This window comes from Melitaea cinxia, chromosome 22, assembly GCF_905220565.1.
Source record: "Melitaea cinxia chromosome 22, ilMelCinx1.1, whole genome shotgun sequence".
Taxonomy (NCBI): Eukaryota; Metazoa; Arthropoda; class Insecta; order Lepidoptera; family Nymphalidae; genus Melitaea; species Melitaea cinxia.
In genome coordinates, this window is record NC_059415.1 from 67,126 (window position 1) to 81,443 (window position 14,318).

The 14,318-nt window shown below is 41.0% G+C and overlaps 1 protein-coding gene across 1 annotated transcript; it reads right to left on the bottom strand.

Annotated features, from left to right (window-relative positions):
* Positions 1-634: 634 nt before the first annotated feature.
* Positions 635-2,449, bottom strand: LOC123664363. The gene has a single exon (XM_045598906.1). The coding sequence runs from the start codon at positions 2,447-2,449 to the stop codon at positions 635-637; it is 1,815 nt and encodes a 604-aa protein (XP_045454862.1).
* Between the last annotated feature and the right edge of the window lie 11,869 nt (positions 2,450-14,318).

Genomic DNA, 14,318 nt, shown 5'->3' on the forward strand with positions numbered 1-14,318 from the left:
GGGGGTCCGAAGACCCCTACCGCCCGCAGTCGTGAAACCGCAGGCGGCTTCCCCTATCCGCCACCCGGGGACGCGCCCAGTAGAAGTCCAGCAACTCCTCCCCTTGGAGCCCAGGTCCCAGTCCCAAGTCCGGGGCCTGGGCTCCAAAGGCCTGGGAACCTAACCTAACCTAACCTAACCTAACCTAACCCGAACCTAACCCGAACCTAACCCGAACCTAACCCGAACCTAACCCGAACCTAACCCGAACCTAACCCGAACCTAACCCGAACCTAACCCGAACCTAACCCGAACCTAACCCGAACCTAACCCGAACCTAACCCGAACCTAACCCGAACCTAACCTAACCTTTTTTTTTTTTTTTTTTTTACGTTGGAAAATGCATTTACGCACTGACCCCGCCACCGAAAGCTCGGCAGCGGGAGTGTGGGGCTCCCGGCGGTAGGTGCAATGCCGGACTACCCACTAAAAACCAACGGTGCCCTCGTCGTCCTAGTGGGGCGCCACGGTACCACTAATAAGTATTGTCCGTGACACCCCGACGTATGACCGCGAGTGCTGCGCGGTCGCCTTCGCTTGTAGAGCGCTCACGGGCACGAGAGCGCTCTATGACTCCAGGGAGTTGGGGAGGAGGCTACGACGACATCGCCGCAGCCTCCTCCGCAGCTTTTCGACTATTTGGAGGGGGGGCACGCCCCACCGCCATTCGCCGGACCTTTGGAGGACGACAAACCCGCCCTCCCATTATATGCGCAGCCGGTTTTCCGGCGCTGGTGCATACAGCACAACTAGGAGCCCCGGTGCAGTTTTTGGCAATATGCCCCTCCTTGCCGCACCGATAGCACAGACCACTCCGGTCCACCGCGAAGGGACATGTTGGGCGGGTGTGCCCTATGCCCATACATTTGAAGCAGCGCAACGGGCGCTGCTCCAGTAGTGTGACTCTGGCAGAGCTCCAGCCGACAAGGAGTCTGCCGGCCTGTGCCAGAGCCTTCGCGGCAGGGATCGGACACCTTAATATTGAGGCGCCGATCCCTCCTGGTCCAGTCGATACTTCGCCGGTTTTAAGGACGCTGACGTCGCATTTGGTGGCCTTGGCTGCCGCCTCTGCCACCATTTGTTTAGTGACGGAGTCATCCAGTCCAGAAACTCGAAGACTCGCGAGCTTCATGGGCTGGACGACTCTCGCCGTGCCTTCGAGGACGCGGTCAAGCTCCTGCGCCAGACGCTGTGCCGCTTCCGAAGTCTGGCCTTTCGCCAGCTCCAACAGCCTGCCTCCGGTTGCGGCAGTGCGCACGGTCAACCCTTCACTTATTCCCAGGTCAGCCAAATTTAGCGTTTCCGCAGCCCGCTTGAGTAAGTGGCTGTAGGTGACCCCCTGTTCCTCTGCTTCTGGCTCCAGTGTCATAATCACTGCGGGCCTACGGGGGGCCACCAACCTGGGAGGACGGGATTTCGCCTTCTTCTTTCTGTTCTTTCGCTGCTGCGGTGACTTCGCAGCAGCGGCACCCGACGCAGGAGGTTTGTCCTTGCCCTTCTTCTTCTTTTTCTTTTTAACAACGGCGACCCATTCGTCGTCACGAGGTCGGGTCGCCGTCGCATCGCCAACAGCCGTCACAGGGGCCGTGGAGACCGTGGCGGCTTTCGCCTTTCGCGCCACCTTTTTCTTCTTCGCTGGTGGCGGCGCCTGCAACGCAACCCCTGTAGTATCTGCTGCTAGCGGCGGACGGACTGTCTTCGCCGGCGGCAGCCTCTCCTCGATGTCTGCGAGGCGGGTGTCGAGCATCTCCTTGATCGAAGAGAGCAAGGACGCTCGCGTCCGATCCTCTCTGTCCGTCTCACTCTGTGTGTCCTGTGCTGGACCAGAGACAGGTTGTAAGGGCCGATTTTTGGCCAGTTCTGCCATCTGTAACTTCAATTCTTCAACGTCCCTCCTCAGCCGAGTGTTCTCCGCTTGGAGTTTGCGGACCTCGTCTGAGGCGGTACGCTCTTTAAGCGACTCCACCGCAATGCTGATCGAAGAGGCCGCGTTCTTCAAGGCCTTTACGAAGGTCCCCTTCAGGTTCGTCGATCTCGTCGCCACTTTTAATATAATGTCGACGTCCTTCGCGACTTGCACGCCCAAGGCTTCGACAGTGCGGACGTCGCCTACATCCACACCCATTGCCCGGCGTCCTTCCTCCGCCTCCAAGACCTCTGCCTCAAGCGCTTTCTCGCGCGAGGCCGCTTCTCTTTGGCTGCTGCGCTTGCGAGCTAGCGCAGTCAGCGGCAGATGACTCTCGTCGTCAGATGTTGGCGACAACGAGGTCAAGTGCAGTCGGGGCCGTTTCCCGACAGATCGGACCCTCCTATTAATCGGCAGACTGTCATCAGAGTCGAGAGCAGTCTGACCCTCCGACGCGTTCTCCACACCATCACTATCTGAATAAATTGTTTCATTTGTATCCATCTTGTTCCCACGAGTATGGGGGAAAGGGTGGTCAGCCCGAAGTAACACCCCCTGTACCTGGGCAAGCCTCGCGTAACCCCACTCTGGCCTCGGCGGGGCTGCAGAGCAGGGGATCGCAGTAGAGACTGAACTTCCCATCAGCCATGCATCCCCTCGCGCTGCGTCGCCGCTTGGGATTCGGGGTAATTTTTTATAGAGGTTTTCTTCCTCGCGGTCCGGCCAGTTAAGGCAAGACCCTCGGTCCCGTACGTGGCCGCGAGACATGACCACGACACCACGAAACGGGATTACGATAATAGGACGGTGAGCGAACAGGACTCTTGCCCACTCTGTCCGACGGCGGGGTAAGCGCACGCCGAACCCATCCACCCCCCGTGGTGACACAGTGCGCGAGCGCTGTGCCACCTGATGCACTCACGGGACAACTCTAATGTAGAGCGCCGGAATGCATCCCCGCACGTCGGTCGTCAGCCGCGACGGGCAGCAGTGCCGCGATTGTGATACTGCTGCCCGCCCCGTTGCCCAGGGTGCACCACGAGGAGGTGACCGACAAGCACCCCGAACCTTTTTTTTTTTTTTTTTTTTTTTTTTTTTTTTTTTTTTTTTTTTTTACGCTGGAAAATGCATTTACGCACCCCCGCCACCCGAAGGCGACGGAAGTCTGAGACTCCCGGCGGAAAGTGCAATGCCGGACTACTCAGTAAAAACCAGCGGTGCCCTCGTCGTCCTGGTGGGGCGCCACGGGACCACTAAAAGTATTCGCCATGACGCCCCGGACGGTGGGCCTGCCTGCGGGTGCAGGGCAGGCCGCCTCCGGTTGTAGAGCGCTCCCGGGCACCGAGAGCGCTCCCTCATCGCCGCAGGGAGAAGAGGGGCACGCGAAGCGCCCCCGCGCCGAGCCCGATGCAGAGGACGGAGGAGCGCGCCGCCACGCCTCCCCCCCCCCGCACCACACCCGCCGCGGAAGCACCCCGCGCGCCCCCCTCCCACCCGCGACTTGCGGGAAGGAGAGGGGCGCGCGGAGCGCCCCCACGCCAAGCACGATGCGGAGGGAGGGGGAGCGACCCAGCGACGCCTCCCCCCCCACACCGCGCCCGCCACGAGGGCGCCCCACGCGCCCCCCTCCCCCCCGCGACTTGCGAGGAGGAGAGGGGCGCCGGCTGCGCCCCCGCGTCAAGCACGATGCGGAGGGTGGAGGAGCGCGTAGCGACGCCTCCTCCGTCCCGCCGGTCGCCTCCTTCGTAGCGCGTCGGCGTGAGCGTCGGCTTCGCGCTCACGCTCCGCAGCCTCCTTCAGCGAAATAACTTCTTCGCAGAAGGAGGCCACGGCCGACCAGGACCTCGCGCTGCCGAGCATGGAGCGGACCACGCTCGACAGCGCGAGGTCCCCGCCGATGACCGCCACGAGGGCCCTCCGCTGAGGGTCCCAGGCGGCGCACTCTTCTAGCGTGTGGCGCGCCGTGTCAAGCACCCCGAACCTAACCTAACCTAACCTAACCTAACCCGAACCTAACCCGAACCTAACCCGAACCTAACCCGAACCTAACCCGAACCTAACCCGAACCTAACCCGAACCTAACCCGAACCTAACCCGAACCTAACCCGAACCTAACCCGAACCTAACCCGAACCTAACCCGAACCTAACCCGAACCTAACCCGAACCACCGAACCACCGGGAAACTGAACCATCGCTTATCATATGTTTTAAGATTATCACAACGTTAGCGTGATTTAAAATACAACCACTGCCATCTAGTGTGAAGACGACTAACCGATTTTTGTGTTTAATTAATTATTTCTTTAAATAACGATCACAATAGAAATTAGTGTATACATGTTGCTGGTGAAGAGTTTGAGTGTTACTTTAATTCTAGGTGATGACTACATTTAAGTAGCATACAACTGATAGATACCTTTAATCATTATATTAAATTTAAAATTTTTGTCGTTTAAAATATCTATGTCCAGGTGTTTTTTTTTTTTTTTTTTTTTTTAAATAATTCAGTGGGATCTCATCATTCTGTTTAAAGGTGTCTAATACGTAGACATTTACAGATATATTTTATATAAATAATTTTTTACAGATGTAGACTTTGATAGCGTGACACGACATGCACCATGAGGATTTACCGTTATAACAATTAATATTATTTTTTTTTAATTTTGTTAGACTATTATTTAATTCAAGTATAGCACATTGAGCATGTTTAACTATATTCAAACAAAGTTTACCAATTAATAATTGTGTTTGCTCGCAAACGAAAAAAAAAAAAAAAAAAAAAAAAAAAAAAAAAAAAAAAAAAAAAAAAAAAAAAAAAAAATAAAACCGACTTCAATTACATCAACGAGTAATACAACGTAGATTGACGAAAATAAAAATAGGTAAAAAAACTTTTTAAGTTAAACGGTTTTATGTTAAACATACATTGCAATGTTTAAGATAAATGTACTAAAAAAAAAACCAAAAAAAAAAAAAAATAATAAAAAATAAAAAAAAAATAGATACAGTCGTGGGAATTATTAACATATGCATAGACTAGACTAAAATAAAACCGTGGGGCACGTCAATTGTCTACAATCGTTGATTAAAATGTTTTTTTTTTTGTAATGTTACACTATAATTAGGCAGTTGTTCAACCGACAACGATGGACGTGTGATAAGTAGGGCTAGAATGTGGAAACAAGCTAGCAAGCTTGATTATAAGCGAGTTTTAGGGTTTCATAGTGGTGAGCGAGCTAGAAAACTCAAATGGAGGTGGGTAGGCCACATGATGAGAGAGAATAGAAATAAATGGACGAGAGATATAACAGAATGGACTCCTAGATATCAAACAAAAAGAAAACGAGGAAGACAAAGAAAACGTTGGTCTGATGACTTAAAAAAAAAAAACATGCGGGTCCAATGTGGCACAGAAAAGCTGAAGCATGAGCAGAATGGAGAAAGCTGGAGGAGGCCTTCGTGTCGCAAAGACACGCCGACGCGTCGCCCGACATATTTACCTAATAATATAATATCAATTAAAATTACAATTAAAATTACAATTAAAATTACATATATAGTGATATTGAGTATATATAATAGTAATTCAATAATGTTAATAATGAACTTTTATATTCTACTTTTAAAGCTATAAATTCTAATTTGCATGTCTAATTTTAACTATGAAATGATAAATCATGTACATAGTGTTGGCAATAAAGGCTTAATAAAAAAAAATAAAAAAGTGGTGAGCGAGTAGTACTTTTATCATATGTTTTGTCAATTAAAGACAAACTACGAGCAGTGAAACGATTCCTCGCCAGCCAGCAGTGTGAATGTCCAACGATAAACTAGTTGAAACATCTCTTTTATTTACATGGAGTGTATAACTATTGGAATTTCCATGAGCAAGAAAATAGTAAGTAATTTCCTCACCGTCTGCGGGCCAACTGCCTATTTTAACGACGAATTAAACGATTCTTCTATCGCACATTAAGTCTATAATTTGTAGACAATTGACGTGCCCCACGGTTTTATTTTAGTCTAGTCTATGCATATGTTTATAATTCCCACGACTGTATCTATTTTATTATTTTTTGGTTTTTAGTACATTTATCTTAAACATTGCAATGTATGTTTAACATAAAACCGTTTAACTTAAAAGTTTTTTTACCTATTTTTATTTTCTAGTTTTTAGTTTTTATTTCGCATTCTGTTTAATTCATTTAGTGCTTCATTATTGCAAGGCCCATCTTAAATATTGAGGTTGAATAGTGCACTGTATTCTTCTTGTCAAGCCCTTTTATTTGATACCCATGTTGGTGGGATTGATAAAAAATTGTTATCAGACATTTGGTAGCGGCGGCCAGCTTAGATTTCAATTTTGCATAGTAAATTGTATTCTACTTGTTGAGACCTTTCATTTGATACCCATGTTGATGGGATTGATAAAACCTAAGTTATCCGCCATTTTGTAGAGGCCGCCATCTTGGATTTTAATTTTATATAGTACATTGATTATACTGGTTGAGCACTTTCATTTGATACCCATATTGATGGGATCGATAAAACCTACGTTATCCGCCATTTTGTAGCGGCCGCCATCTTGTATTTCAATTTTTTATAGTATATTGTATTCTGCTTGTTGAGCCCTTTCATTTGATACCCATATTGATGGGATTGATAAATCCTACGTTATCCGCCATTTTGTAGCGGCCGCCATCTTGGATTTCAATTTTTTATAGTATATTGTATTCTGCTTGTTGAGCCCTTTCATTTGATACCCATATTGATGGGATTAATAAAACATAAATTATCCGCCATTTTGTAGCGGCGGCCATCTTGAATTTATAATGATAATGAATAAACATAATTGTATTGTCACCTAAATCCAAAGTGTATACAAAATTTCAGATTAATCGGTTGACAGGAAGAGGGTGAAATTTGAATTACTAAATTTGACCCAAGAATAAATAAAAAAAAATAAAACAAACGGGGTGAGCTAAATAAAACCGTTTAATAATAATAATAATAAAAATTGTCAAGTAACTACGCGTTATCAAAGATTACTCAAAAAGTAGTTATCAGATCTCAATAAAATTTATATGTGACCACATGACAAACGTCAGCTTTCGATTAAATTAAAAATTATTAAAATCGGTACACTCATTAAAAAGTTATTGCGGATTTTCAAGAAGTTCCCTCGATTTCTCCGGGATTCCATCATCAGATCTTGGTTTCCTTATCATGGTACTAAACTAGGGATATCTTCTTTCCAACAAAAAAAGAATTATCAAAATCGGTACACCCAGTAAAAAGTTATTGTGGATTTTCAAGAGTTTCCCTCGATTTCTCTGGGATCCCATCACCAGATCCTGGTTTCCTTATTATAGTACTAAACTAGGGATATCTCCTTTCCAACAAAAAAAGAATTATCAAAATCGGTACACCCAGTAAAAAGTTATTGCGGATTTTCAAGAGTTTCCCTCGATTTCTCTGGGATCCCATCACCAGATCCTGGTTTCCTTATTATGGTACTAAACTAGGGATATCTCCTTTCCAACAAAAAAAGAATTATCAAAATCGGTATATCCAGTAGAAAGTTATGCGGTATAATACAACGTAGGTCGACGAAAAAAGCGTCAAGTAAAAACGTATTATTAGATATAACTCAAAAAGTAGTTGTTAGATCTCAAATTAATTTAAATGGGACCAATCGGCACACACCACCTTTTGATTAAAACAAAATTTGTCGAAATCGGTCTACCCGGTCAAAAGTTCTGATGTAACATACATAAAAAAAAAAAAATACAGTCGAATTGAGAACCTCCTCCTTTTTTGGAAGTCGGTTAAAAAAAATAACGTGTGGCACTCGGGGACTGCCGCGGTAAAGCTATTGCATAGCATTTTGTATCAACTTATGCAATTATAATTATTTATTTATTTTATTTATGCAGTATTTCTTTTTCTTTGATATTAATTCAAGTTACACTTTTTGAGCGTGGTGACCGATAAGAAAACAATTTTTTTTCTTTTATTAAATAAATAAAAAGTTAATATTGTTTAAAATATTTTTATTATTTTACAATACATGTGGGTTTTATTATCTTACAGTAGCTGTTGGTTATTCAGGAATATTTATCATTGAAACTATAGGTTTATGATAACTGAAATAATTGTGTTTGCTCGCAAACGAAAAAAAAACCGACTTCAATTACATCGACGAGTAATACAACGTTGATCGACGAAAAAATAGTCAAGTAACAACGCATTATCAAAGATTACTCAAAAAGTAGTTGTCAGATCTCGATGAAATTTAAATGTGACCACATGATAAACTTCGGCTTTCGATTAAATTAAAAATCATTAAAATCGGTAAACCGAATAAAAAGTTATTGCGGATTTTCAAGAAGTTCCCTCGATTTCTCTGGGATCCCATCATCAGATCCTGGTTTCCCTATCATGGTACTAAACTAGGGATATCTTCTTTCCAACAAAAGAAGAATTATCAAAATCGGCACACCTATTAAAAAGTTATTGCGGATTTTCAAGAGTTTCCCTCGATTTCTCTAGGATCCCATCATCAGATCCTGGTTTCCTTATCATGGTACTAAGCTTGGGATATCTCCTTTCCAACAAAAAAAGAATTATCAAAATCCGTACATTCAGTAGAAAGTTATGCAGTATAATACAACGTAGGTCGACGAAAAAAGCGTCAAGTAAAAACGCATTATTAGATATAGCTCGAAAAGTAGTGGTTAGATCTCAAATAAATTTAAATGGGACCAATTGGCACACACAACCTTTCGATTAAAAGAAAATTTGTCGAAATCGCTCCACCGAGTCAAAAGTTCTGATGTAACATACATAAAAAAAAAAAAAAAAAAAAAAAAAAAATACAGTCGAATTGAGAACCTCCTCCTTTTTTGGAAGTCGGTTAATAAGAAACATAAGTTTGCGTCTTAACGCACGCACACAACGCCGTGTCGAAGACTGCCGAACTGAAACGACGTTGGACGATGCACGGCCTTCAAGTGACACCTCCGTGACCGTCGGAGTGGGGAGCGTGAGGTTGTTTTCGTTACGGAATTTCTGCATTCGGTCCCCGCGCTCAAGGCCCGCGATAGAAGCTATGCAATAGCTTAAAAAAAAAACATATAATGGTAATTACCATATATATTTATTTATTTACATATATATTTCATTATTTTTAAAATGTAAGATATTTACGCATAGTACAGGCGGTAGATGGCACTAATAACATATAATTCTTTTAGCCTCGCACTCTAGAAGGAATTTCTTACTGTACTCGTTAATATGTTGATCGTGAATACATTAAAATCGTTAAAAAAAATTATAGATTAAAAAAAGAACAGGCACTTATAACTAATTGTACTAAAAGGTAGAAAATCATTTTTAATCACAAAGAGTTTATATTAGAGTAATAGAAGATCGAACCATCAAAATAAAACCACCCAAAAAAAATTATGCTTTTGTTTTTTTTTAATTATTTAAACTAAACTATAAAATATTCATACTTAAGCATGTAATTTTATTTAATTTTTTTTCCGTATTATACTTTGAATAATAGCTAAATAAAAGAATATTTTTTAAATGTTGGTCGTATGAAGGCTCATAACGACCTTGGACAGGAAGTAGAAAAGAGAGAACGACAACGGCAAAACAAAAGTTTTCTAGTAATTTTTTAGTTAGAAACTAGCGACCCGCCCGGGCTTCGCACGGGCAATGCTAATACTAAATATACTACAGAATGTCTTTATATACAACGTTCACAGCTTTTTTAACCGACTTCAAAAAAAAATAGGAGGTTCTCAATTCGACTATATTTTTTTTATGTATGTTACTTCAGAACTTTTGACTAGGTGGACCGATTTCAACATTTTTTTTAATTGAAAAGTGGTGTGAGTCATTTGGTCCCACTTAAATTTATTTGAGATCTAACAACTACTTTTCGAGTTATATCTAATAATGCGCTGCGGCAAAATATTGCAAATGTCCAAAGTGTTGTCAGAGAGAACAAAGAAGCATTTAGACGATTAAAACATTTTTTTTACGAAGGTGTCGTATGTGTATTGCTGCTGGAGGTGGCCACGGTAAAAACATATTATAAATTAACTGATTTTAACATTATGATCTCGTTCTTACTTAAAACTTTTCTTATCCAACCAACACGATAGGTTTTCAGCATTTTTTAATCATTAATTAGCCTTAGGAATGATATAAATTATTTTTTAACAAGCTGCTGCCCGCGACGTCGTCTGCGTGAACGCTATACAGCACCAAAAATACCTACAATTATACCAATTATTATACCTAAATAACATTCATTTACCCGTTTCTTCTTTACGTTTCATATCTACAGAAAAATCTCATAGATAGCGCTGCTTTAAAATTGTATCGTCTACTTTTATTCATTTAATTATGTTTATCGGCTTAGTTACTTATATTGCGTGATTTTTATAGTGTGTAGCTATCTTATATAGAATGGTTATTAACATAATAACAACAACATTCAAATATGCGTCGTTAGATTACACGTTGTAACAGAATGCGTTGAAGAAATAAAGATTCACTGCTCGTTCCCCGTAGGTGATAGCATGATAATATGTAGCCTATATGTTGACCTGCCTTCTTAATAATATTCGTGCCAAATTCGAAGTAAATCCATGCGGTACTTTTTGAGTTTACCCCGAACATACATACAGACGAACAGAAGTACAGACAAACAGACATTTTTTTTTTAATGTCACTAGTTCGGCAAACAAGCGTACGGCTCACCTGATGGTAAGAGATTACCGTAGCTTATAGACGCCTGCAACACCAGAAGCATCGCAAGCGCGTTGCCGACCCTATACCCAATCCCCCCCCAGGAGCTCTGGTCACCTTACTCACCAACAGGAACACAATACTGCTTGAAAACAGTATTATTTAGCTGTGATCTTCTGTAAGGTCGAGGTACTACCAGTCGGGCTGCTCCATATTTTGAGCAGGAAATTCCTGCTGTGCCCTACCTCAGTTCTAAAAACCATATTTTTGGCTTCGGTATCGACAGCAGATCACACCTCAAGTATTCTTTTAAAAAAATATTCAGTGTACAGTTTTGACTTTCCTACCATTTTATTTATATTGATGTGTATTTTGAATTTTTACTGTTTGTTACATGGTCGGTTGTTTTTTCGGTTTATTTTACGTTAGTGTAAATAAAATCGGACGATCTTTCGATATTTTTCTTAAATGTTTTGACGTCAGCTTTTTTTTACCCGACTGCCAAGGAAGGGTTATGTTTTTCGCGCGTATCTTGTATGTATGTATATTTGTATGTAATATTCTTTACTACCTCATATTTCCAGAACCACTTAACGGATTTACATAATTGAGGTATCGTTAGGTTCGTCTTAGCTGCCCAAGTGTTCTTAGATAGGTGACATTAAAAAAAATCAAACATGGCGGCTGCGCGAAGCCATTGTAGTTAATGAAAAAAAAATTTTTTTCTCGAATACTACAATATGGGTATCAAATTGAAGGGCACAATACAAGGATTTTAAAAAGGTATATCATGATTATTATTACCGTAATACTAATAAAGAAATACAATATTAAATTTTAAAAAATGTGGACTTTGCTCTTTCCCACGCCTATGCCATGCCAAACTCGCCTCCTAGGCGACGATCAACTTCGGGGTGTAGCCTTTCTAATAAAATACAATGTTTAAAAAAAACATACAATTAAAATTACAAATAAAAATTAATAAATGTCACACCAATTTACAATTACATTAATAAAATCAATAACAAATACATAATACCAAATACAAACAAATAATTTTAATAATAATTTCATTATATTAAAACTAATAGTTGTTGACTTAAGCAGTCACCTATTTGCTAAAGGTCAGGCTTACATTGCTTTGAGCAGAGTGAGATCTTTCTCTGGGCTTGCTATCAGTTCTCTTGACCTTAAAAAATTACTTAATCAACCACATGATGTAAACTGTTTTAATGAATTGAACCGATTACGTAATTTGTCTGACTAAAGAGACATAAATAAAATAATAATTAAAAAAAAAAACAAAAAACCCGCCTGCGTGAAGAACAACTAATAGAAAATCAACTGAAAAAGCTGGAACAAGATAAAAATTCAATATGCACACAAAGTCAGCGAAATAAATAGAAACAATATCAAACATTTTGTGCTGTACATTTAAAATATATTAATACGGTAGTCCTTCGAAACTTTATGCAACGTCGTAGATAATATGCAGTCGGAGGCATGAAATTGAAGCATAAGTCAAATCATTCTCTCTTTGTGCATGTCTCCGACTGCATGTTATGTACGACGTTGCATAAAGTTTCGAAGGACTACCGTATTAATCTATCTACCGTAAAAATATCATGGTACCAAACTAGGGATATCCCCTTTCCAACAAAAAAAGAATTATTAAAATCGGTACATCCAGTAGAAAGTTATGCGGTATAATACAACGTAGGTCGACGAAAAAAGCGTCAAGTAAAAACGCATTATTGGATATAACTCGAAAAGTAGTTATTAGATCTCAAATAAATTTAAATGGGACCAATTGGCACACACCACCTTTCGATTAAAACAAAATTTGTCGAAATCGGTCTACCCGGTCAAAAGTTCTGATGTAACATACATAAAAAAAAAAAAAAAAAATACAGTCGAATTGAGAACCTCCTCCTTTTTTGGAAGTCGGTTAAAAAATAACCTAACACTTTTGAGGATAGAATAACGCTTCGCTCCAGCGCTGCGGGCAGTGCAGCCCTTGCGGCCTTGGGTGCGTAGGCACGCTCACTCATGCTTCGTTCCGCAGCGGACCTCGTCCCCGTCCGGCTGCCCTCTTTCCGCACCTCCGGCTTCAAAAAACACTAGGGTTAGGGCAGAAAAAGACCACGTGGACAGTGGGGTACTCCGATTCGGTTTTGGGTATTTCGCGAATTTCTATACCTATAATCTAGCACCCCCTCCCCCTTCACCACCTCTCCCCCCAAACCGCATAAATTAGATCCCGATTGTGTATATTATAGCCAAAACATTAGTGTATAACGGCCACTGACCTGATGGCATCGCAAAATAATTTGCTGCGTCGTTGAGACCAACGCTGCAAGCAGCAGGCGTATTTAATCTCAATTACGTAGTTTCAACCAGAGTTCAAGCAATTCGACTAACATACAGTCATTTTCACGAAACATTTCACTTCACTTTACACACAAATTATTAAGACGTATAAAAATTGTCAAAATAAAATTCTATTAAGTCACATATCGATAATAACTACGATTATTTTTACGATATTTACTAGAGAATACATAAACAAAAGGCATCCGGAAGAATAACGTCTAATGACTAACGGTCATTATGAGGCACAGGGGTAAGACTGTCATACTAAGGTTGTTCAAATTATTATTGGCCAATTGCACAACGCGCTGAAACCGTTACTCGTACACCTTTTTCAAATCGGTTCTTTCCCTCTCTACACAAGCATAACAATGCGAATGAAATATCGAATCAAGTGATGCCAACTTGGGGGATTTTCCTCTAAAATATAAGGATATTTTGCAAACAGTGGGAATGTCATGGAAAACTTTTAGAGGATACATTTTTTTTAGGGTATTTTCTTGGGAATTTCTAATTCGTCAGAACATAATATATTTTTAATATCACTACATAGTATAAAACAAAGTCGCTTTCTTTGTGCCTATATCGACACCTACTACGAATATTATCGTAACTGCATATGACCAACTTTACAGTACGACCAGTTAAAGATTTGGAAACAGATTTTTCATGATGGTGGTTACAAATAGAATTCTATAATTATAAAAATTGGCATACAAGCATAAAAATACGAATAAAATACTACTCTCTATAAGCTTTTATTTAATTTTATCAAGTTTTTTGTAAAAGTCACATACGACATATGTCATTGGATTACATCATTCGCTAACTATCGTATGTGTTAGTTAATTACTGTAGTATACATGGTAAATTGTAGGCTGACACATAACGTAAGTTATAAATACGATATTTTACTATGTTGTGTCTGAGTAAAATATTATTGTAAGTTATAATTATCAATGGAAACTCTACTCTTGTAAAATCAAATAAGTAGTATCTAACCGATTATAAATAACTGGGAAAGATAGGTTAATGAAAATAAAAGGCATATGTGTATATATAATATGTTTTAATAAGTAGATAATTGAAGTAACATACTCCAGGCCCTGGAATGTTTAAAAAGAAGTTTATAAACTATACAAATAAAAATTATAATATTCTTCTAGTAACAGTATCAGCTAGCTACTAATAAGAAATACTACTAACAAGTGTCAAAGTAACAAAAAATAATAT